Source organism: Octopus sinensis, linkage group LG5 (genome assembly GCF_006345805.1).
Source record: "Octopus sinensis linkage group LG5, ASM634580v1, whole genome shotgun sequence".
NCBI lineage: Eukaryota > Metazoa > Mollusca > Cephalopoda > Octopoda > Octopodidae > Octopus > Octopus sinensis.
The window spans coordinates 121,782,759-121,809,294 of record NC_043001.1 but is presented as its reverse complement, the minus strand read 5'-3'; the positions used below and the strand labels follow the sequence as shown (position 1 = coordinate 121,809,294).

The window sequence follows — 26,536 nt, the reverse complement described above, 5'->3', positions numbered from 1 at the left end:
CTCTCTCAGTCTTTTACAAGCATTACTTAACATTCTTATTCTCCCTCAATCTCACTTCATTACTCTCTTATACTTTCCCTCCTAGTTTCGCTGCACATTCTTTTACTCTCTCTCTCTCTCTTTCTCTCTCCTTCACACACACACACTTTCTCCCAACACTAACAGCAGGCTGTAGCTCCTCCGTCGATACCATCACCAGTTGCCATCCAATAAAACCAAACCTCACTAAACCTTTTTTATATATAGCATCACCATCTCACAACCTCATCCTTATCACTTTCTCTCTTACTACCACTCAATCTCTCTCTCTCACGCTTACACTCTTTCTCTCTTTTTGGTCTAAATTCATTTCCTCTTTCTAAGCGACTGTTATACTCTCCCGCTCTCTTTCCCTCTCTTTCTCTCTCGGTATTTAAATTTACTCTCTCTATCACTCATTCATTCACTATCGCTCACACATTCTCTCTCTCTCTCTCTCTTTTTTAGCTGCACTCTCTTTTTTTCTCTGGTCTGAATTCATTTACGGTTTGTGTACGTGTATCTGTCTGTCTGTCTCTCTCACTCTCTTTCCATTCATTACGTACACGCGCACACACACACACCTACATATACAAACAGTCTCTTTCTTTCGCTCTTTCCCTCTCTTTCCTCGAACCACTCGCAGTTTTACATACACTACATATTCAAGCAGGCGTGCGCACACTCACCTCTACTTCATTACTAACTACTAGGACATCTTTATATACACACCAAACCACACATACATATATCGCTAAAAAAACCTTCTCCCAGTGACCAACCGAAATCAAAACAATACTCACCACCACCAACAACTAAAAACAGCTATAATTACAACCACAACAAGCTTACAATAAAGTAACTACTATCACCAATTACTTGTTGTTACTTGTCATCGTTGCTACTCTTGCTGTAGTTTGGAGAAATTTTAGTGTGAAAAAAAGTCTAAACACAGAACGAACAAAAAATCAGCAACATGGGTCTCGGAGGATGTTATACTTGCATCAAATATTTGATGTTTGCATTCAACTTCATTTTCTGGGTAAGTCACATGCCACATGGTGCTTTCTTTGTTGTTTTTTTACTACTACAGCTTCTGTTGTTGTCATTGTTTGTTGTTTAGTCACTGGTCAGGCCTGATCGAGAACATGCACCTGTAATCAGAGAAGAGCCATCTCGTCTTTATTTTCTTTCAGAATGATACGATTATAATTCGAGGAACATTTCATTTGACTGCTATTTCTAACACGTCTAACGACCTGCTGTTTAACGCAGATCGAGTCGTCGTCGTCGTCGTTGTTATTGTTCTTGTCATCGCTATCGTCGTCCTCCTTGTTGTTTAGTCCCCTTTTCTCTATCTGGTCCGCATCGCAGACAGACCTATGGATCAAAGACATTCCAACGGTGATCACCCTGTCTTATTTTTAAAGCCAGAATGTATTTAGCTCCAGGACTATATTAATCTAGTGTATGAGCTAACGAACATTTGGCTGCTATTTCTAGCAGACTGAGATAAGGAGTAAAAAGGCTCCACATTATTGGCTCGTGAAGAAGTTCCCTTGTTGACACAGTTTTTCTGCTTGTTGGTGCTGTTTAACCCCAGGTCAGGCCTGACTGAGAAGACGTATCTATGATCAAACATCTTCCATCTGTTACTATCCCCGTGATTTTTTTTCCAGACATAATATATGTATAATCTTGGAGTAATTATCCAATGTGTCCTTCCTGGTGGTAGCTTGATTTGAAAACGATTCAGCTACTATATCTAGCAGGTGAAGTGATCTCTCAGAGCTTCTCTCGTTGGATCGTCTTTTTATTACTGCCGTAGATGTTTGAACTGTATTTACAATTTCCTTTTTTCTGCCCAACCCTTTGCCAACAAGATTCTCTCACCATTTTGGAGGGGGGGGTGAGGTGGATTTGTTGATTTTTTGTTTGTTTTTGTTCTATTTCTCTCTTTTCATTCGTTTTATTTTGTTTTGTTTTTTTTGTGCCTGAGTTTGCGAGCCGGTTTCGCTTCCCAGGTGGTGATAAAACTGTTTCGCTTATGCCACTATTATTATAAACATGATGATAATTAAAGAATAGCTGTTCATACACACAAGCACACACACACACACATGTGCATATGTAAGCATATGTATATATGTGTATAAATACAGATATGCATATGTATATATTTATGCATATATGTGTGTCAATATGTATGCATAAATGTATATCTTTTCACAATGGAAACTGCTTATTATAATAACGAATAATATTATCAATCGGTTATTGTTATTAATAATTAGTGGGTCCGAAACACACTCAGGATTTTGTCATATATTCTGCTTGATACTATCAACCTTTTATTGGTAGTCTAAGGGTTCCGTCCCAAAGTGATCACAATAAGCGGCTTCCATTATATACATATATATATATTATATATATATACAGACACTCAAGTATATAAAGATAAAATGAATATACACTTTTATTTTTATTTTCGTTTCTCCATTGAAATCCTTTGTAGATTAAGTTATTTCGGCTTTTTCTTCCTTATTTTCTCTTTCTATTTCTGTCACACACACACACACACACACATCGTATCTGCCTTATGTTAATGTCAAACCAAACCTCGTTATTCATTTAGTCGTTGCAGAGAGAGAGAGAGAGAAAGAGAGGCAGAGACATACATACATACATACAGGCAGACAGACAAACAGAGGGGGAATACCACCGAAGTGTAGTATTTCAGTACAGTTTAAGGGGGTGTGGGGCGGAGGAGAAACTGAGACAAATGTTGTTGTTGTTGTTGTTGAGCAAACATGATCAAAGGCATTCCAACCGTGACTGTCCTCTCTTTTCGTTTCCCGGCACATGTGACCTGCCTTGCTTGAGAAAGTAGGATGTGATGTGATTAGAGGAATATTTGGTTGCTGTTTCTAGCAGATCGAGCGACCACCTAAAGGCCATACTCTTTGGTACGCGTCGTCGTCGGCGACGTCGTTGTTGTTTAATTCCTGTCATTCCTGACCCAGTAGAGTTATGATCAAACACATTCCGACCGCGACCACCTTGTCTCTTTTCTAGACAGCACATATAGGACTGCATTATTCAATGGGTTCTGTTTAAGACTACTATCTTGATGAGATTAAAGAGACATTTGACTGTCATTTCTAGCAGGCCGAGTTATCGTGGTTATTGTCCTTGCTATATTCGTTATTATTGTCTAGTTTCCCAACTCGAACAGAAAGACCTTTCATCAAAAGCGCTCCAACTGTGATCACCCAGCGTTGTTTTCAAGCCGTAGGACCATATTAGCCAATATGTGACATTTAGCTGCTCTTTCTAGCAGGTTAGCTTGTGTTGAGATTTCCTCCTCGTTGGTCCATCGCACTCTTCGTCGCTGTTTAGCCTCAAATCAAGACTGACCGAGTAAACCTATGAACAAATTCATTCCAGCCGTGAGCAACCTGTCTTTTAGTAGTATCTAAGATTACATTATCAATTGCACCCTACCTGACCCCATTTTTCAAAACGGTAGGAATTTGGGATTCAAGGAAGATTTTCCTATTACTTCTAGCAAACAAACAGGTCAAAGCCCGCGTTTAACCCGCTGTTGTTTAAACCCCGGGTTAATTCTGGTTGAGTAACTTATAATCAAAGGATCTTCAACTGCCGCTATGCTGTCTTTTTCTTAAGCACAGTGTAAACTTAATTTCTTAAGTGTATATAAAACACGAGGGATATTTAGCTGTTATTTCTAGGTAGAGATAGTGGCGCCCTTCGCTGTTACCGTGTCTCCCTGGTTTGCAGGGTCATTGTAACCGCTAGCAAAACAATTTTGGTTGTATCTCTGTCAGTTAACTTTCTCTCTCCACTTGAAAGATTATATGGCGGGAGTTGATGTGTGACCGTTAACTTCCTTGTTAATGAAGCCATCTACAAACGGTTTCGATTCTCGTTTACCTGAGATTATCTTACGTATGCATCCTGTAAAGAAAAGTGTTATTAACTTGGAGACTTCATGAGCAGGTATCATCGTCGTCGTCGTCATCATCATCATCGTCGTCGTTATCATCACCATCCTTTATTCTTTTACACGTCTGTCATTTGACTGCGGCCATGCTGGAGCACCGCCTTAGTCGAAGAAACCGACCCCCAAGACTTATGCTTCGTAAGCCCAGTACTTATTCTATCGGTATCTTTTGCTGAACTACTAAGTTACGGGGACGTAAACACACCAACATCGGTTGTCAAACGATGGTGGCGGGGGACAAACACTGACACAAAAACACACACACACATAAATATATATATACATGTATATACGCACGATGGGCTTCCTTCAGTTTCCGTCTACCAAATCCACTCACAAGGCTGTAGTAGAAGACACTTGCCCAAGGTGCCACGCAGTGAGACCGAACCCGGAACCATGTGGTTGAGAAGCAAGCTTCTTACCACACAACCTGCCTGCATCTTTCTTTATATATACTCTTTTATTTGTTTCAGTCATTTGACTGTGGCCATGCTGGAGCACCGCCTTTAGTCGAGCAAATCGACCCTAGGACTTATTCTTCGTAAGCCTAGTACTTATTCTATCGTTCTCTTTTGCCGAACCGCTAAGTTACGGGGGACGTAAACACACCAGCCTCGGTTGTCAAGCGATGTTGGAGTAACAAATACAGACACACAAACATATACATATATACATATACACACATACATATACATATATATACATGTATACGACGGACTTCTTTCAGTTTCCGTCTACCAAATCCACTCAAAAGGCTTTGGTCGGCCCGATCGTATATATATATATATATATATATACTTTATTTAAGCAGCAGAAAATTCAACAAAATCTGTTACTCTGAGTTTCTCGTTGCCGTTCATCAGACAGTTTTTGCTAGAAAAAACTGTCTGATGAACGGCAATGAGAAACTCAGAGTAAGATTTGTTGAATTTTCTGCTGCTTAAAATAAAGCATATTACTCTACCACTGGTATTTGAGTACTCTTTTTTCCACCTTGTTTCACATTTGTGTTTACTCCGGTATATATATATATATATATATATATATATATATATATATATATATATATATATATACATATATGATGTTGTTAACCTCAGGTCATCCGTGATGTTACCACCATGTCTATTTTTGTTATGAATATATCTATAAATATCAAGAATAAAATGTAGGGGAAACACCTCAGGTGAGCGTCCAGCTTACTAGATGCACATACAGGAAGGTCTCACATATTTGCATTATCATTCGTTTGTTGAGAAACGTCGACTGACTGAGATATCTATATCGTTTTTATAAGTCGTGCCAGTTGAATAGATTTACGCTGATAAGATCTCATAAGACCGAAGCAGGTTCGTTGCTTCCACCACAACTTTAAAAGACTAGATCCACATTCATTGTAATTTTTAAAAAAATTGTATTTGCCAATATTATTTGTGTTACTTTTGTGCTTTTTTGTAACGTAAACGCAACTAGAGTATATCGTCTTATACATCATATATATAATATAGGGTTTGAAGATACTCTTTATGGCGAGAAACCCAAGTTAACCCTATAAACCAGCCTTCACCAGTAATTAGTGTGTGTCTGTGTATAAGAGGCAAGACTGCTGTGATCAGAAAATTTGTCTGTTATTTCTAACAGGTCGAGTGACCACGTGGTTTTCCTCGCTGGATCGATCGCATTTATTTATATATTTATTTATTTATTTATTTATTGTACGAGAGGAAGAGAAAAAGAGTGTGTGTGTGAGAGAGAAAGAGAGAGACAGAGAGAGAGAGAAATACGTTACGCTTCTCGGCGATCTGATTCTCTGATCCGGTTTCGAATCCCACCTGGTCTATTTTTTTTTACTGTTGTTTATGTTCTTGCTCCCAATGCCCTAAACAAAAGCATAAAAACCACAACTTCCAAAACTCCTTTCTTTTTCTTACAGGAAATAAATCCTCATGTTGCATAGCTAGCATATGAAACAACCATCGAGGTCTTGACCTATGCGGTTTACTCATGTAATAGGGAACTTCCTAGATTTTTGGCGCTCGTCTGTTTTCATATTTCTTTTCTCTGAGTTCAATTCTCGGTTGGAAATGGGGTCAATAGCACACTGGAGTGTAAATTAATTGAATTTAATCGCCTTTACCAAAATCAAACTGTTACTTAGGCAATCGAGTCGGCGAAAGAAGGGATTGGGACTATACACAGAGTCATCTTAACGATATAAGGCCCTTTGAAGACGGTAAGCTGGCAGAATCGTTAGCACGTCGGACAGAATGCATAGTAACAGTTCTTCCGGCTCTTTACGTTTCGAGTTCAAATTCCGCCGCGGTCGACTTTGCCTGTCATCTTTTCGGAGTCGATGAAATAATTACCTATTTCTTTATTACCCACAAGGGGCTAAACATAGAGGGGACAAACAAGGACAGACATAGGTATTAAGTCGATTACATCGACCCCAGTGCGTAACTGGTACTTAATTTATCGACCCTGAAAGGATGAAAGGTAAAGTCGACCTCGGCGGAATTTGAACTCACAACGTAACGTCAGACGAAATACGGCTACGCATTTCGCCCAGAGTGCTAACGTTTCTGCCAGCTCCCCTACCAGTCGAGCACTGGGGTCTATGTAATCAACGAGCTCTCTCCCACAAAATTTCAGGCCTTGCGCCTATAATAAGAAATAATTATAAGGCTCGTTCGGCGAAGCGATATGCATGCTGTAACCCACAGCATGTATAGCTTAACAGTGGGTCTGTAGACCCGTGGCGTACTGTGGATTGCCAGGGACCCTGAGTAAAGCAAATATTAAAAGGAAAGCACGACATATTTAATTTATTTATCATTACTCTATTTAATTATTTTCTTTTGAAATTTTGCATTCATGGAAACCGTTCCTGTGGCCCTGTCCTCACTACTTACCTAAAACCGTAGTGCTTTGAGGTTGCTGCTCAGCAAAGTCCGTCTCTTAAGACAACACTACTTCTGCACCGGTCATGAACAAACTGCAGCCCTCGGGACCTTCTGAATGGCACGCCAACGAAAGATTACCTTGAATTTAGTGCGGCTCGCCTGATAATGATCCATGTCTCATGTGGCCCGCTTTTCAAAAAGAAACACCGCCCATGCCTGTTCTACACGGTCTCTTGACTTGCTAGAATTAGCTTTCAAATGTCTCTCAGATCACACTATATTATTTCTTGTTGATCGGTTTTGCATCATGGATTGATTGTCATTAATCATATATATATATATATAGGTCAGCTTTATAAAGTAGGACTAAGCAACAACAGCAACAACGACAATAAATCACCATAACTGTCAGCCACTTCTCGATTCGCTGTATCACTCTACAGAGTCGTATTCAACCAGTAACCGATGCAGAAACATCTTGTGATAATGTGCATTGCATGTATGCACGCGTGCATACGTATGCATATGGACATATGTATGCATGCATGTATATATATATATTATATATATAATATATATATATATATATATATATATATATATATATGTGGTGTGTGTGTATGTATGCATATATATATATTTATATATAATATATATATATGTGTGTATGTATGCATATATATATTTATATATAATATATATATATATGTATGTATGTATATATATATAATAATGATAATAATAATAATAATAATAATAATAATAATAATAATAATAATAAACGTGGTGAAGCAATTAACTGACCCTTGATTATAATTATCTTTGTAATTATAGAATAGTTGTGTATATATATATGTGTGTGTGTATAGATAGATAGATAGATAACATAAATGTATAAATTGTGCATATATATATATATAGATATATATTCTATATTGTTTTACTTGTTTCAGTCATTTGACTACGGCCATGCTGGAGCACCGTCTTTAGTCGAGCAAATCGACCCAAGGTCTTATTCTTTGTAAGCCTAGTACTTATTCTATCGGTCTCTTATGCCGAACCGCTAAGTTACGGGGACGTAAACGCACCAACATCAGTTGTTAAACGATGGTGGACACACAGACATATATACATATATACGACGGGCTTCCTTCAGTTTCCGTCTACCAAATCCACTCACAAGGCTTTGGCCGGCTCGAGGCTATAGTAGAAGACACTTGCCTAAGATGACACGCAGTGGGAGTGAACCCAGAACTCTGCGGTTGGGAAACGAACTTCTTACCACACAGCCACTTTCTTTTCTGTTGCTTTCTTTTTTCCTTTTCTTCTTTTCCCTTTTCCTCTCTTCCTTTCTTCCTTCATCTTTCCCTCCATCCCCACTCATTTATACTTTCTCCCCATCATCTCGCCCTACAAACTATTGGTATTGAGTACTCTGTTTTTCCGATGCTGACAGCTAATAGTGTGTGTGTATGTGTGTGTGTGTGTGTGTGAGAGAGTGTCTTTTACACTTAACTGTCTAAAAATACAAGAAAATTAATATGCATGTATGCATGCATGTATGTATGTATGTATGTATGTATGTATGTATGTAATTTAGGGAATCTAAGAGATACCGCCACGCTGGAAATAGCAGTCAATATCTGGCTCCTAAACCACATTAAATGTTCTTACAGGTGGTGTATGAACATTTAATGTGGTTTTAGAGTCAAGTTTTGACTGCTCTTTCTAGCGTGGTGGTCTCTTAGATACCCTAAATTATAATTTTAAATAATTATTACCTTTGAAGGTTTTTTTTTATTCCCATCCTGGCCACCTGATAAGATCGGTATTTAAATATCGATATTATTCTTATATATATATATATATATATATATATATATATATATATATATATATATATATATATGGGCATATGTTTATTTGTATGCATGTGTATATATATATATGTGTGTGTGTGTGTGGAGAGAGAGAGAATGAGTTATGCATTAATTAGGCATTGCCGTATGCATACGTGAAAAGTCTTAAAGTCTTCTAAATGTATATGCATACGTGAGTGTGTATATTAAACACAGCACACACACACACACACACATCTTCTAGTACACATGCATATACGCATATCGGTACCCCTATATTCTCCTACTTCAAGACTATCATCAGAAGACATTAAATTTGACATCGCTGGCTATTAACTGTTCGGAGAGAAAACATTGTTTTTATTGCTGTTGCTGCTGCTGCGGCTGCTGCTACTGTTGTTGTTGTTGTTGTTGTTGTTCTTGTCCCAATGCCATTAACCCCCAAGATTTTATCAATGCAATAACATCGTCATCATTATCGTCATCATCATCATTACCATCATGATCGTCATCATCATCATCATCAGCATCTTCATTACTGTCATCATCATCATCGTCGTCGTCGTCGCCATCATCATCTGCATCGCCATCGTCGTCGTCATCATCGCTATGCTTATCAGATGGATGAATAAAATAGGTTAAACAACGCCTAGATATCCTCAGTTCAGTCCTTTCCGCAGCATCAGCCACCACCGTCATTGCCGCCATCACCAGCAACTGTTGGCTTACTTCCGCACATCCATCCTACCATCCATCCATCCATACATACATACATACGTACGTACATACATAGGTCTGATTCCTGTTCTATTTAGATATTTCTCGCTTTCCCTCTTTTTTTGTGTGTTGCATCTGCACGCACGCGCTTAGGAATAGCATCTTTCATTTGTTTCAGTCATTTGACTGCGGCTATGCTGGAGCACCGCCTTCGGTCGAGCAAATCGACCCCAGGACTTATTCTTCGTAAGCCTAGTACTTATTCTATCGGTTTGTTTTTGGCGAACCGCTAAGTTACAGGGACATAAACACACCAGCCTCAGTTGTCAAGCGATGGTGGTGGTGGTGGTGGTGGTGGGGGACAAACACACACACACACACACACACACGTGTGTGTGAGTGTAGAGACGGAGAGCGGGAGAGATGTATATAGGTTTACGTATGCATGTATATGTACACAATGGTTGCACATATAAATATACGTAGTTATTTAGTTTTATTTCAAGATTTCATGCCAAAAGAGAAAAAAAGACGGTTTCTAACCTAGATTCAAGGCTCCTTCATTGGAATTTCAACATCAACAGTATATGTATGTATGTGTGTATGTATGTATGTATGTATGTATGTATGTATGTATGTATGTATGTATGTATGTATGTCATTGTTCAGTTTATTTCAAGATTTCTTGTCAATAGAGAAAGAACCGCTTTCTCATCTAGATCCAAGGCTCCTTCATTGGAATTTCAACTCCAACAACAGGGTATATTTGTATGTATGTATGTATGTATGTATGTATGTAAAGTTAATCCAAACAAGAAAAACAAAAAAGACAACAACGCAAAAAGTGGAACAATTAAAGTATTATTATTAGGCGGGTATGACGTTTCGAGCAGAGCTCTTCGTCGGAAACATAAGAGAAAGAAAGATCCCGAGGTGGGAGGACAGAGGGGTATGTATGTATGTATGTATGTGTATGTATGTATGTATGTATGTGCAGATTTGTAAGTTTTATGTATGTATTCTCAGGCATATAGTTGCATATCTAGACATGCTCATATATATTTAAATGATAAACTTTTGGAAAGTGTTACAGATTTTTACAGTTCCAGTGATGGACTGGATCTGTAGTCTTCGAACTAGCTTTCTCGTTTCTGGTTTTGAGAAGCCTAATTTCTCAAGATTGGTATTTAGGCAGTGTGTTACACATCCCAGGGCTCCATAGGGTTCTGGTGTTTTTCTACGTGTACGTTTTATAATAGTAATTGCATTTTTCATTTATGGAATAACTGAACACTATGCATTGACAGTAAGTTTGTATATATATACTATCAGTATCGCCCGGCGTTGCTCGGGTTTGTAAGGGAAATAACTATAAAGCATTTTTAGAGTTATAGTCAAAAATTAGCAAAAAAATGCATTAAAAATGGAAAAAAATGATGTTAAATTATTTTTAAAATCGTAGACGCGCGCTAATATTCAGAAGGGCTCGATATGAATCACGACTATAAGATACCCGCTTTTGGTTAAACTGCACCGCAAAATGTGGGAGTAGTTAGGAATCTAAATCGTAGGAGACAGACACACAACTTCACTTTTATATATAAAGATATATCATGTTGAGTAGGGTTCAACGATTCTGGCTGTTAACTTGGTAGCGTTCCAACGTATATTTGGTTAGCTGGGTACTCAGGAACAATACATAAACACACAACCAATCAACCGGTCGATATAGCGGATAGTGCAGTGTTAGCCATTTTATAATGATATTAAGCATCCCACAAATCCATTTATGCAACTACAAAACGCTGCACATATTACGCAGTGTATGATATAATAAAGGAACATGAACGGACATCTCAGTTGAGCCGTCTAGTCATATTCTTGTTATCTATGCAAGTGTACATGTATGTATATATAACTACAATTGTATATGTATAGTGGATATGAGGATGCTTATGCAAAAATAAATGGGCAGCAATTTAGTACTCGGACAGTTCAATTCTTAAAACCCGATATTTTTTACTAAAAACAGGTTAACCAAAGAAAGATGAGTTGGCTAGAAGAAAGAGTTCAATCGAATATCAATTAAGAGAGATGGACAGACAATCATAGGTTTATATATGGAATATATATAAGTTGTTAGATAATATTGCCTGATACAATTCTATCTTTACAGCTGTTTCGACGTATCCTGTCAATTGTGGATATTATTACGCATATCATACAATTGTGTGTAAAGCAGTATTACAGAAAAATATATAAGGAAACATGGTATCTAAGTATCTTCATGAATATATGTACAATACATCTTCGGAAGGGTAGGTGGCAGATGCGAAGGAAGGAATAATTTCCGAGTATACATGCTGAACCAAGAAATTAGAGAAAGAAAGAATGAAAAAGAAAGAATGAGAAAAAAGAGTAAAGGAGAGGCCATTGTGAAGTAGAAAGAAAAGGAGAACGTGGGATTGTGAGAATTTTATCAGCTAGTGAGAAAGATAAAAAAATATATAAGTGAGGTAAAAGAGGTAGATAATGAAGTAAGACGCGGGACGAGATAAAGAAAGATAAGCTATGGAGGCTTAAGAAAAGGAAAGATATTGATGTGTGAATAGGTACTATAAAGAAAGCAAAATAATGGATGGAAAAAAAAGGAAAAAAATTATGAAAGGTTCAGTTGGTCAGTGCATGGTGCCTGACCTGCTACAAGGAAAGGTTATAATATCAAATAATGAGAGGGGTTAGGGTTAGGGAAATAAGTGATGTTGGTCATAACACAGAAGAGAACAAAGACCTCTTGGTATGTTTAAAAACGCAATCATTTGTTAATGACCTCGTTTGAGATAGGTGTCTGGCGTTGATTAAGAAAGGTGCCGAGAGGGCTGAGAAGATGAAGCGCAACAAACAAGAGTATAGAACGAAACATTTATTTAAAACGAACAATAACAGTAAGATCTATCAATATAAGGAAAAATACAATATTAACCCTTTGACTGCGTAATTAAATTTCATGGTCATTCTATGATGTTAATTATCCCAAAAAGTGGAATTGGTATGTTTTGCTTCTGCAATACTTTTATAGTATTTCCTGTAGGTACGGTTTTTATGTCCATTACTATAAATATTTGATTCTCGATCTGTAAAGAGATATTTGATGAAATACATGAAAGAAATTGAAAAAAAATCTGAAAAAATTGTCCATTAGTAAAAAGTGTCATTGGGAATGTCTCCACATCTCAGCTCCGCGTTCAAAGTTTTTTTGGAAAAAAAAAAAAAAAGACAGTCGATCTTTCAAGACTGGTAAATCTAAATAAAATACATGAGAATAAAATACAAATATATGTATACATGGAATCGATGCCAATACATACATTAAAACGAGCGTGGAGAAGCTACTAAATAGTGTGGGAAATCATCAATAAGGACAAATTTCCGCTCATAAATGATTCCTACCAATACATCTTTGGTAAAAGCCTTTTTACTATATTCTCGAATCGATCCAAATCTTCTGAGCGAAATTAGGTAGATGGAAGCTGCATAGAAGAACGTCGGACAAGGTTCAACCTTCATACATGTTGTACCTGAGAATTATGTTAAGGAGTAGATTGTTCATTTATTTGAACGATTTGAATCAAAGGAAGATGCATCCAGGGTTGAATTGCCAGGTTCTCAGCAAAATAGTGTTCTAGGGTTCTGTACATGCGCACCCATGGGATTCATAGATTAGCACTTGGTTTTTCAAGACGACACTCCGTTTATCACGGACACGCACATGCGCGTGCGCGTATAGATTTATACACACACGCGCACACACACACACACATATAAAGAGAGATCGACGCAGTAGTTGTACTAACAAGTACACACACACGCACACACAAATATACAGTTATATATGTGTGAGAAGATATATTGTTATAAAGACTAATACACATAACCAGTTTAATGATTATGATTTTCAAAAACGTAAACGTGGAGCTGTGTGGCTAACTGCATCACAAACTTTATCAATCCACGTTCCTCATATCTTACACATTTGAATATCATACATATATGAAACCGGTTAGGTGTGTTAATATTAACATCAATTAATCTTCTCATACACTCTCGGTGCGTTTTCAACTTCTATTTCCTTTATGCTACTGGACTAAATATGTGCATACACACATATTTGGTCTTATTTTTATTTTCGATTTGTGTGTGTATATATATATATATATATATTCTCTTTGTTCTCTTTTATGATAATTGATAACGAAGAGGAGAGTGGAAATTTATTCCTTTTATTCTCTCTCTCTCTCTATTTATGAATATATATATATATATATTATATATATTATATATATATATATATATATATATATATATATATATTTCCTTGGTTTTGTGTGTATTTTTCGTTTCTCATTATGTTCGACGTCTTTTTTGGTGTCCTGTACCCATATATGTATATATGCATATGTTTTATTTTATTATTAATTTATATATATATATATATATATATATATATATATAATATATATATATATAGATTTGTCCATCAGCTGTCTTGATGTTGCTGATATCGAGGTGTGGTACTGGTCTATTTGTAATATTTTGAAAGAGATATATTTGTCAATAATTTATGTATTATTTCGTAAGTATGAAAAAAGACAAAACAAACTCGACCACTCTTTGCTTCCCATCTCTGATTCATCTACTTAATCGCCGAGTTTCAGATAATAAAAAATAAAAAAAGCCTCCTGCATCTTGCCTTCAAGACATTCATTGACACCTGGCGAGCTGTTGACTTTCTTTCATTTATGTTTTCACACCTAAACAATGAAATCTGTTGGCGCAATTGTGACATCTCTCTGGCTTTTCAAAGTACATTTGTAAAGTTCTCTTTATTCCTTCCTCCTATTCCTTTCTCTCTCCTCCTCTCTTCCCCCCTCTCTCTCTCTCATTTACACATGCTACTGTCACCCTCATTTAATCCCTTATGAATGAGTAAATAAACAGAAGCGTGTGTGCTTTGTGTTGTCGAGTCGTTTCGTATCAGGGTTTGACTACATACATACATACATACATATATATATATATATATATATATATATATATATAGGCGCAGGAGTGGCTGTGTGGGGTAAGTAGCTTGCTTACCAAACACATGGTTCCGGGTTCAGTATAGCCTCGGACCGACCAAAGCTTTGCGAGTGGATTTGGTAGACGGAAACTGAAGGAAGCCCGTCGTATATATGTATATATATATATAATATATATATATATATATATATATATGTGTGTGTGTGTGTGTGTATGTGTCTGTGTTTGTCCCCCTAGCATTGCTTGACAACAGATGCTAGTGTGTTTATGTCCCCGTTACGTAGCGGTTCGGCAAAAAGAGACCGATAGAATAAGTACTGGGCTTACAAAGAATAAGTCCCGGGGTCGAGTTGCTCGATTAAAGGCGGTGCTCCAGCATGGCCGCAGTCAAATGACTGAAACAAGTAAAGATAGATATATATATATACATACATACATACATACATACATACATACATACATACATACATACATATATGTGACTCCGAAGTTTCGGCTAACTAAGCCGTCATCAGACAATGGCTTAACTGGCCAAAACTTCGAAGTCACTATCAATAATAATATTCTTGTTTAAGAACTATGTATAACTGCTTATTTATCCATTTATCTTGCTGTTTATTTATCTGGGTAGCCTTCACGACTATAGGCAATATATATATTGGGGAGTGGAGTGTGTATATATATATATATATATATATATATATATATATATACACACACTCCACTCCTCACTTTTGATTCAGTTTAGTATAATGAATCCATAAGCAAATATAAAACAACCAAGGCTATATTTTTTCCTTCTGAAGATATTGCGCTCAGGCCATATAAATCTAATATTTATTGAGTATTAATTGAAACGGCTGTAAGGAATGATGATTAATTTGTTATAAATAATAAACAATTACTAACTTCCCAATCTCCATTTTCTTTTTCTTCTTGTATGTATATATACACATTCTGCAATGTAACTACACACATGCTGCTGTTGTGTATGTGTGGTTTTTTTTTCCTTCTTTACACTTTCCCGTTTTCCTTTCCGACGAAGGGCTATGCTCGAAACGTCAAAAACTTTCTCTTCCCGAGCGTGAAACTAATACAGTCCATATGCACTTATAAACATATATATATATATATATATATATATATATAATATATATATATATATATAATATATCATGCTAACTGTGTATCTATTCTGTTGTGTCTTGGGGGAGTCATTTTCTTTTTGTGCCTTATAATTTAACATACTCACCGGTAAAATTTTCACTTATTTCTTATTCATAAGAAATTCTAAAGCATAAAAAGAAAATGACTCTCCCCAGACACAACAGAATATGCTTCAACACACGAACTCACATAAAGAATCTTTCAAACCAAATCCAAAAACGAAATGTGTATCTATTCTTCGACGTACTACCTAAGAAGCCGTCTTATAATACTTATAATATAACCTCTCGCCCCCACCGCTGCACGTAATCACTAACCACCTGTCTAATTCCATCTTTATTTATTTTTACAACCAAACTTCTTGCTAGACCATAATTCACACGATGCTTTCTTTCAAATGGACGAGACATAAGTTTCATCCTGACTAATGTATGAAGCATTCTTTTTTCTCATTGACGAGAATTAGGTCTGTCAGCCACTTAACTGTGGTCAATGCGTTTACTCGTTGCCTTACTTTGGTCATATACATCTGGTGAGCGTGTACACTTGCCACATATCGTACGTACATGCCTCTATGTATGTAAGTGCATGTGTTTTCATTGTGTGTGTGTGTGCGCGCGCGCACCCCCCCTCCGCTTTCGCTACAACCTCCGGCTGAAACAAGGTTAAGATGTGTGTGCATGTATATATGTATATGGGTTTATCTAATATAAATAATATGTAAGGATATATATATATTGTGTGTGTGTTAACTTGGAACCTAATGGATGACCAATTATAGCACTTACACAGCGTATCTATTCGTTTAGATCACCAGTGAACTAAACTTCTCATAATATATATATATGTATATATATGTGACCTCGTGAGTACCGCCGGCGATTTTTTTCCTCTGTCTTCCCTTCTCGGGATCTTTCCTTCTCCTATGTTTCCGACGAAGAGCTCCGCTCGAAACGTTAAACCCTCCTTCTTCCCTGAGCGTCCAATAATACTTTATTTGTTCCACGTCCCCGCGTTGCTGTGTTTTTTTGTTTGGATTAACTTTATATATATATATATATATATATATATATACATACATACATACATACATACATACATACATATATATATACATATATATATGCATATATATACATATATATATGTATATATATGCATATATATACGTATATATATGCATATATATATATATATATATATATATATATATATATATATATATATAACGTAAAAATCAGTCTGTGTCTTTTGTAAGTGTGCAAGAAGGACCTTGTGTAGTCCGCCATCGATCTTCTGTTGTATAAACAAGGAAATGGGAACGGACAGGAATGTCTGCTACCTGTTAGATTTCCAATAAAAGAATATAAACTAATGCACAGGTCGTATGGTTTATATAAATTGTCCAAGTCGCCGTCGATGTGTTTTGAATGTGAGCTAGCAGGTCTAGAAATTGTCAATATGTATCTAAGAAAGTTGCACAAGGAAATTAGTTTTGTTTTGTTGTTTTTTGTTATAAAAAATTATGTCTTTCGTGATAAGTTGGTACTAAAAATACAAATAAAACCACACACATACATTAACGTAGGCTATGTGAGCGGAGAATGTTTGTAATATGTTACTTTCTCAATTAATGATTTTGTACATTGATGGCAGTAGAACAATGTAAAGACTAAGATGGTATTGGTGGTGGAGGTTGTGATGGTAGTGAAAGTATTGGTTGCCATGTTTTTATTGAAAGAAGAATAGTGTTGATGACGATGATGATTATGGTGATGTTGGTCGTTGCGGTGATGTTGGTATTGGTGATATTATTTCTCCATCGTCAAACTTTGTTAAACAATTCCACCGTAAGAAAAGAGAAAGTACGTTTAATATCGATCTGCGGGACCCAATAAGTGTTTTAATGGTCATGAGTTCAAAAAACTATTACATTTGATACAAATGACTTGTGGGTACGCAGTATTTCGTTATGCAACCGTAATATACTACAAAGTAATGCGTTTAATACAGGGGTCGCCAAAGGGGGTCCTAAGGACCTCTAGGGGTCGGTGAACAATTACAGGAGGGGGACGAATTGGGGTCGGCCTGCGAAAGACCGATAGGGTAAGGTATTACGGTATCTTAAATAAGGAGGGTGATCGATGCAGAAGTGGCTTCAGGGGGTCGATGCGGAAGGAGAAGTGGCTAAAGTGAGTCGATGGTCGAAAAAGTTTGGCGACCCTTGGTTTAATATATAAAATTGGTGTAACCAATAACGTTACACCGCTATATACAATGGTTATTTAAGCAATTTGTTCGAGGATAATTAAAGGGTTAGATGGGTGTTGATGAAGGGACAAAAACCACCGAAATATGGTATATACATCCATTGTCCTCTTTTCGTCTCGTTGTTTACATCTGACGTCTCGTATACGAATCATTGTAGCAAAAATCAGTGCTGGTTATTATTTCTGTAGAATATCTGTAGTGCTAACCTTAACAAGCTATTACATTCGATGAGATTTAAATATTATTAATAACACTCAACAAGTGGACAGCACTTGAGAGATCTTGAAGCGAGGAAATATATGATGTGACATTATACATCATCCCTTTTGTTTCTTGTTTTCTTTTTAGATATTATGGCAGGTTAAGGAAGATTTAGCTATTTCTAACAGATCGATAGACTACGTAAAGGGTTCATCTTCGTTGCATTTCTGGTTTTACCATAGAAACACACAGATACGACTTCTGCTATGTTAGAAATGGAGGCTTCCAGTTAACTAAAAGGACAATTTTAAATGCCTCTATTTTTTCCTTTTTTTTTATATTAATTTCTTTAAAAAATAAAAATGATTTTCGTAGATTTTCGTTATCACTTTGAAAAACTATATCAGTGAAGAAAATTTTTAAGAATGTGAAATTTTGAAATACTTGAAGTGGTTAGAAAATTTTTTTGCAAGATTCCATCTTTATTTATTTATATTAATTACGTATTTTAAAATATGTTATGTAAATATACAGATAAATGCTAATACCCCACCCCGAATAATTTACATAATTGACATCGCTATAATACATATTTTTTGTTTTTATCTTTTACTTATTCTGTCGGTCATTTTTACCGAATTGCTAAGTTACAGGGACGCAAACAAACCAATACCGGTTGTTAAGCTATAGTGGTGGAGAAATAGACACAAACACACACTTACGTATACACGAGGTTATGGAGCAAACTTCTTTCTACACAGCCACGCCTGCACCTACACACACACACACACACACACACACACACACACAAATATGCACTGGGCGATCCTTTAGTATTGATATCCAGGGGGTCAATATGATGAGATGAGACATTAGTCACCCTTTTTTTCAATCTAGCCTCTTTATCTGTCATGTGGGAAGTTTGTGAAGGTGAATGATGGGAGTAATTTTATTCAGCTGAATACATGTCATTGATTGGTTGAAATTACCGAAATACGAGAACTTTAACGTGAAATAACTTCATAAATATAAGTTTTTCTCAAAAATGCTAAGAGTAAAAGATGTTTTATATGGCACATTCTACCGGTGTACTAAGTTTAAAAGTGTTTAGTTACAAAAAATTATTTTTTAAATCTGTAGGTCAAAAGGTAAAGATCCGAATGATGTCTCTACCAATACCGAAGGATTACCATATATTGAGACAGACAGACAAATAGATAGATACACGTTCATGAATGAGTGTGTATATGTGTGTACGTACATATGTATGTATGTATGTATGTATGTATGTATACACGCACGCACACATGCAAGCAAAAAAAATTGTTGTGTGTGTTACGTGTTTACGTGGATACTGTTTGAAAAAAAAAAGTTTTATGTTCATGTTTTGTAGTTCGACTTAAAGACCGATAAAATGTGAACTGGATTTAAGTGCTAAATAAGTACTAAAGGTGTAACTGCATGGCCGGCTTAAAATCCAGGAAGGTGATGAGTCCAAGAAACCCTCAATTAAATAACTGAAACACTTGAATGAATATAGGTGAAAAACCTGAGTAGATTGATATCGAAAGAGGAAAAACACAATGTCAACAAACAATACTATATTGCTGAATACGGATGCCCAGATTGTTATAATTCTTTAAAATGACAAAGACGGCGAGCTGGCAAAATCGTCAGCAAGCCGGATGCTTAGCGGTATTTTGTCTGTCGTTACGTTCTGAGTTCAAATTCTGCTGAGGTCGACTTTGCCTTTCATCCTTTCGTGGTCGACAAATTAAGTACCAGTTGCGTATTGGGTTCGATCTAATCGACTAGCCCCTCCCCCCAAATTTCGGGCCTTGTGCCTAGAGAAGACAAGAATTCTTTGAAATGACATTCAATTGCCAATTATTAACACGATTTGATTCAATTATATGTATTAAGGATGCTTTTTTCAGAAGCAAAAGCAATAAACAAACATAAATGGTATAATGTTTGAATTTTAATATGAAAAGAGTTTATATATATATATATAATATATATATATATATATATAATATATATATATATATACATATATACATAATACCGTTTCTTTAATATTTATAGATTTTTGTTAGAGACAAACAATAAAGGACTTGTTATCTCTACGAACGGTATCTTTTACTTAAAATCACACACACATACATTCCTTTATATATATATATTATATATATATATATATATAATATATATATATATATATATATATACAGTTAACATAATTTTAAAAAATCAAACACCATAAACTTAAAGATAAATCTCTCTCTCTTCATATTACGTTTGTTCTCTCTGTCTCTCTCCCAAACACGCGCGCGCCTATTTAAACCTAAGAACAATAAATTGAAACAAAATATGAATACAAAATAAAACTGACGCCATTAAAAGAGCTGTATCTTTCTTTTATTTCTATTATATTTCACTAATTTTTAAAATATTTTTTTATTTATTAACATATTGAATGCATTAATGAATCATGTGAGCAGTTTGGGAAATGAATATTATTTTTAGACCTTGTTTTGTTTTGTTTTTTCATTGTCCACACCCTTGTTTCGCCAATACAGTATTGTCTGTCGAAATTATTTCTTCCTATAACGATGATAAGGCGGCGAGCTGGCAGAAACGTTAGCACACCGAGCGAAATGCTTAGCAGTACTTCGTCTGCCGTTACATTCTGAGTTCAAATTCCGCCGAGGTCGACTTTGCCTTTCATCCTTTCGGAGTCGATAAATTAAGTACCAGTCACTCACTGGAGTCGATATAATTGACTTAATCAGTTTGTCTGTCCTTGTTTGTCCTCTCTGTGTTTAGCCCCTTGTTGGCAGTAAAGAAATAGGTATTTCGTCTGTCGTTACGTTCTTAGTTCAAATTCCGCCGAGGTCGACTTTGCCTTTCATTCTTTCGGGGTCGATAAATAAAGTACTAGTTATGCACTGGGGTCGATGTAATAGACTTAATCCCTTTGTCTGTCCTTGTTTGTCCCCTCTGTGTTTAGCCCCTTGTGGGCAGTAAATAAATAAATTATTTCTTCCTCTAACAATGACTTTCGACAACCTTTCACCTAATACATAATTCTAATGTTAGTACATACTACAACAGTACGATTACGAGCTGATTGCATAATAAATGCTATGCCCACTTGGTCGTTTCTCGTCTGCAGTCTGTTTATAGCTGTTCGCTCTCAAACCTCGCTTTAATTGTCTGTCTATAATTAACTAACTATATGTGATATTGGTCGATTTAGAGTGGTAATTTTGTTTTATAACTTTAGCAGTTAATTTTTTCACTAGCTAGCTTTCTGTAATTCTAAGTAGCCACGTTAGTTAGGAATGCCTATAATAAAATTATCGTTAAGTTAGCTCAAACCACAAACAACCCAATTAGTTATACACAAATTGACCATTTAAAACTATTTAAAAGTAAACGAAGTGACCTTTATAACATAGCCACTTGACTTATTCACATTGATCCAGCTATGTGATTTTATGCGATCAATCAATCAATCTAGAAAATGTTATGTCACTCTCCAGTGAGGAGTTTTCTTTCTCAAACCATTTTATTCCTCTTACAGTAACGGATCTCTTATCCGGCTTCCAGAAATCCGGAAACACTATGCAAATATCATGTAACTAGCAGTATCGCCCGGCGTTGCTCGGGTTTGTTTCGACCCTTTAGAATTGGAATTTTTGAAAAGTAAAATTTTGCATTATGTAGCTTGTTATTCTCTTTAAGTGAACATTTTTCTGGTTAAAATACACCGAAAAATGGCGACACAGGCAATTCACATATAGTTAGTTAATTATAGACAGACAATTAAAGCGAGGTTTGAGAGCGAACAGCTATAAACAGACAGCAGACGAGAAACGACCAAGTGGACATAGCATTTATTATGCAATCAGCACAAGTAAATAATCCGTGAAGTTACAGCCATTTTACCGCCGTTATCTTTTAGAATCATAAAACATACCCCAACCAACGATATTGGATTGAATTTTTCTCTGCTTGGGAGGCTCCTTCGTCTCTTGTATTTCTTAATCAAAAATTATTTGGGTTTCAAATTCGTGTCTTCTCTACGTGTTGTAAAAAAAACCGGAATTGCTTTTGTGAAAAGCGAAATTGTTTGGTGAGGTGTGAAACTAGCTGTACGAGCACCGTTACAATAGTTGAACTAAAGTAGTCTAATCGATTAGACCAGAAATACAATTACTACAGGGAACATTCATATTCTAAAACCAAAGATCAATTTAAGAAAAGGAAAAAAAAAAAGAAAAGTAAGAAAGAAAGAAAATGCACTTAACTTAAATTAGCATTTCTGATCGCCTGAACTTGGATTTTTTTTTCTGTCGCATTCAGTATTTATTTCTAAGAGAAAATATAATGGAAAAATAATATAAAAGAACTAGTGTGCCATTTTTGCATTATGGGTACCATTAAACAGATTTAAGTGAATCTATAGTAAAGTTTTAAAAGAAATCCTTGGCTAATCAACACACACACACATTGACGTCATAAGAATTTGATAAACTTTAAAGCTATAAATAGCAGCATCTCATGAACAGCCTTCGATTTTTTTCTATCCGAAAGAGATTTTCAACTCGCTATCATTTATAGTTTTATGGTGTATGCTTTGCTTCCTAGTTCTGGGTTCACTGGTACTGCGTAGCACCTTGGACAAATGTCTTCTGCTATGGCCGTGGGCCGACCAAAGCCTTGCGAGTGGATTTGATAGACGGAAACTGTAAGAAGCCTATACACGTGTGGGTGTGTTTAAGTTTGTCCCCCACCACTGCTTGTCAACTAGCGTTGGTTTGTTTACGTCCCAGTTAGTTAGCGGTACAGGGCTTTAAAAATATAAGTACTTATATTTAAAAATATAAGTACTGCCGGTCCGCGAGCCATCAGTTGCCGATCACGGTGAGTTTCCAGAAAAGTTAGAAACATTATAAAATGCTTATGTAATATTGTATTATTAGTTTGCAAAATAAATATACGATAAAAAAAATCGCCAACTTTAATTATATTCATTATATATATTGTTTCCGGTATAAATTAATATTAGTAAGAAATATTACTGGTCCCTGGCACATTGGGGGAAAAAACTGCCAGTAGGCCATATCAGATAATTTGAGAAGCACTGGCCTGAGTTATGGCTACATGAAAAAATCTTCAAGATTAAATTAACGGCTGATGTTTGGTTGTTTGTCAATCGAGGTAGGGTTCGTAACCATATGCAAACCAAGCAGTTTGTATAAACCCCAGATCTTTTTCTAGTAGTGTTACCTAAGATAGGCAGACTTCCTAAATACCCCGTCTAGCTGCAAATATTCATATCTCATCCACTTAATACCATGCATGAAACTTGAGCTAAGCAGGGGGGTTTTTTTGTCTTTCAGAGCCCTGATATGTTATGTTATTATTTTAAGAAATTAGCTGACGGTGTCACACACAGCTTATTAGTGCGTCGCGAAAATATTAAAATAACTTTAGAAAATGTGAAAAGGGCAAACTAAAATTCTTTTAATAGAATATTAACTGCATTTGACAAAGGAATTAAATTAAACACTTAAATTTTCTGTCTTAGATTATTTATAGACTTGAATATTTTTCTTCTCCATACATTTGTTTATTTTATGTTTAAAGTACGCCAAAATAAATTTAAAAAAGAAAGAATTGAGAACTATCTTGTAGCGTTGTTTAAATCTAGGTTAGCTTTTAAAGATTGTTTAGTGAGATTTGAGGAAGATTTGGCTGCTTTTTTTTAGCAAGTCTAGCAACCATGAAGATGCATCTTCATCCATTTTTATTTTTATTATTCCTGGTCGACGATTGGCAGAGATGATTTTACAAGTATACCGTGCATGAAAGCTTTATTCATTTCAGAGAATAAGTGCAACTATTCAAACAAAATTAAAATTCCTTTCTTACTGCTGAAAATATCTTCTGTAACATGTAATATAGCCTGTGTATGCGTAAATGATATATATATATATATATATATATATATAATGATATATATATATGATGATATATATAATGATATATATATATGATGATATATATATATATAATGATATATATATATATAATGATATATATATATAATGATATATATAATATAATGATATATATATAATGATATATATATATATGATATATATATATAATGATATATATATATATATATATTATATATATATATATATATATATGCCCGTTTATATATATAAACGAGCTCGAACACACTAGAGTAAACAAGAGAGACAGAGAAAGGCAGAAAACAAGGAAAATGTCTCTTGTATTTGAATACTATGCAAATATTCTTTTAAAATCTTTTCTTTTCATTTTTCCAAAATTTAATTGTTTTCCATACTTACAGTTGAAAAAGTCTCAATGGTTGAAACCGGTACTGAAATGTTTTTTATAAAATTATTTTAGCATTTTCTACTTGGACTTTTTTTTCCATATATATCAACTCCTGTGTTCATTTTCAACCTTCTACATATATGTGTGTGTGTGTATGTGTGTACGTAGGTGCAAGTGTGCCGTGCAGTAAAAAGTTTGCTTCCCAACTGCAGGGTTTCGCGTTCGGTACCACTGCGTGGTACCCTGGGCAAGAACCCGAAACCAAATGGTTGGGAAGTAGACTTCTTACTTCACCGTCCCCGTATCGACGAAAGCCTTGTGAGTGGATTTAGTATGCATGTGTGTGCATGTTTGTTCCTTACCACCGCTTGATAACCGGTGTTGGTTTGTTGATATGCCCATAACTTAGTGGTTCGGCAAACAGCCCGACAGAATAAGTTACAGGTTTAAAGTAAGTACTGGGATCGATTTCTTCGACTGAAACCCTTCAAGGCGGTGCCCCAGCATGGCCTCTGTTCACTGACTAAAACAAATAAAAGATAAGGTGTATGTATGTATGCGTCTTTTCTTTTCAAAATTTGTTGCATACGACATAATATTACTGAATCAGAGCTACTATGAATGTGAAACTATTTGTTTGACGGCTTCCAACTTGTTTAATTTATCTTACAACGAACAAGCTCACAATCTAATGTATGTATGTATACATACTTACATAATACATACGTATTAGACATTGCCGTCTCTCATCCTCATCTCGCTAGCCAAACCAACAAAATTTGCTCTCGGCTCAAAACTAGTTCTTCGGTTTTCTTTATTTTTCTTTCATTTTATGTAGGCCAAAGAGAAGGGTAACATGTATGACGTTTGTAGATTCTCCAAAACAGGTGATGTTAGTGCGACGTTCATCTCAGACTTTTGTGAGTCAATGATATCTTGTACTTTCTTTTACTGACTTATGGAGCGCACGCCGGGCGAAACGCTTAGCAGTATTTCCTCTGCCGTTACGTTCTGAGTTCAAATTCCGCCAAGGTCGACTTTGCCTTTCATACTTTCGGGGTAGATAAATTAAGTACCAGTTACGCACTGGGGTCGATGTAATTGACTTAATCCCTTTGTCTGTCCTTATTTGTCACCTCCATGTTTAGCCCCTTGGTGGGCAATAAAGAAATAAGTGTTTATTTCGTCACTTGAACTCGCTCGGTGTAGCGACCAAATCACTCGCAGCGCATTCGTTCACCATCTTTAAAAGAGAAAGCTATCCCGGAAATATTTATTCTTTCATTCAACCTACAAGAAATTACAGTCAAATCTTCTTCTATACCTCCCTACTGAATTCAAAATGATTAAATATTCGACATAAACTGATACTGGTTATAATATACCAGCAAAGAAGACTGGATGATAAGGCTTGAATGTTGATCGAAGGATTGAATTTCGACGCAAGAAATCTTTAAAATTTCAGAACCTTGTGTATATATGCAGTAATGACAGCACGGTCACGATTTAACAACAGTCGATAAATTGAATAGTTGAAACTAAAACCGAAGTGCTGACTTTCTTATAAAATAAAAATCCAAAATAACAGGTTATGCGTTTGATCGATGATGTTGATAGGCCTTATTCGATTATAGCTGATAGGAATCCGCTCAGTAACGATGACAGCAATCAACTAACCCTGTCTAATTAATAATTTCACACACTAAGATCGTCTAGCTTTTCTCTCGCTCCTTCTTCCCTGCTTCCTCTTATCCTTCCTTGTTCGATATAATGTATTAATGACAATAAAATGAAAATTAAGTTAATGAAGGTATTTTTCGCATTTCTTTTTTATGTTATAATTAAAGAGTAAGCTGAGAAACAACACATCATAAAGAAAAACGCTTTTAATTAATGCAAAAAATAAAGGAAAA

The 26,536-nt window shown here is 35.7% G+C and overlaps 1 protein-coding gene across 2 annotated transcripts in view; it reads left to right on the top strand.

Annotated features, from left to right (window-relative positions):
* The first annotated feature begins 496 nt into the window (after positions 1–496).
* Positions 497–26,536, top strand: part of LOC115212017 (CD81 protein) — a 157,937-nt gene continuing 131,897 nt past the window's right edge. The window contains exon 1 of one of the 2 annotated variants that reach the window (XM_036503039.1): positions 497–1,060. In XM_036503039.1, the coding sequence (XP_036358932.1) occupies positions 995–1,060 (66 nt within the window). In that variant the 5' untranslated portion in view covers positions 497–994. The remainder of the gene's footprint in view (positions 1,061–26,536) is intronic. The other variant, XM_029780812.2, reaches the window with a different exon arrangement.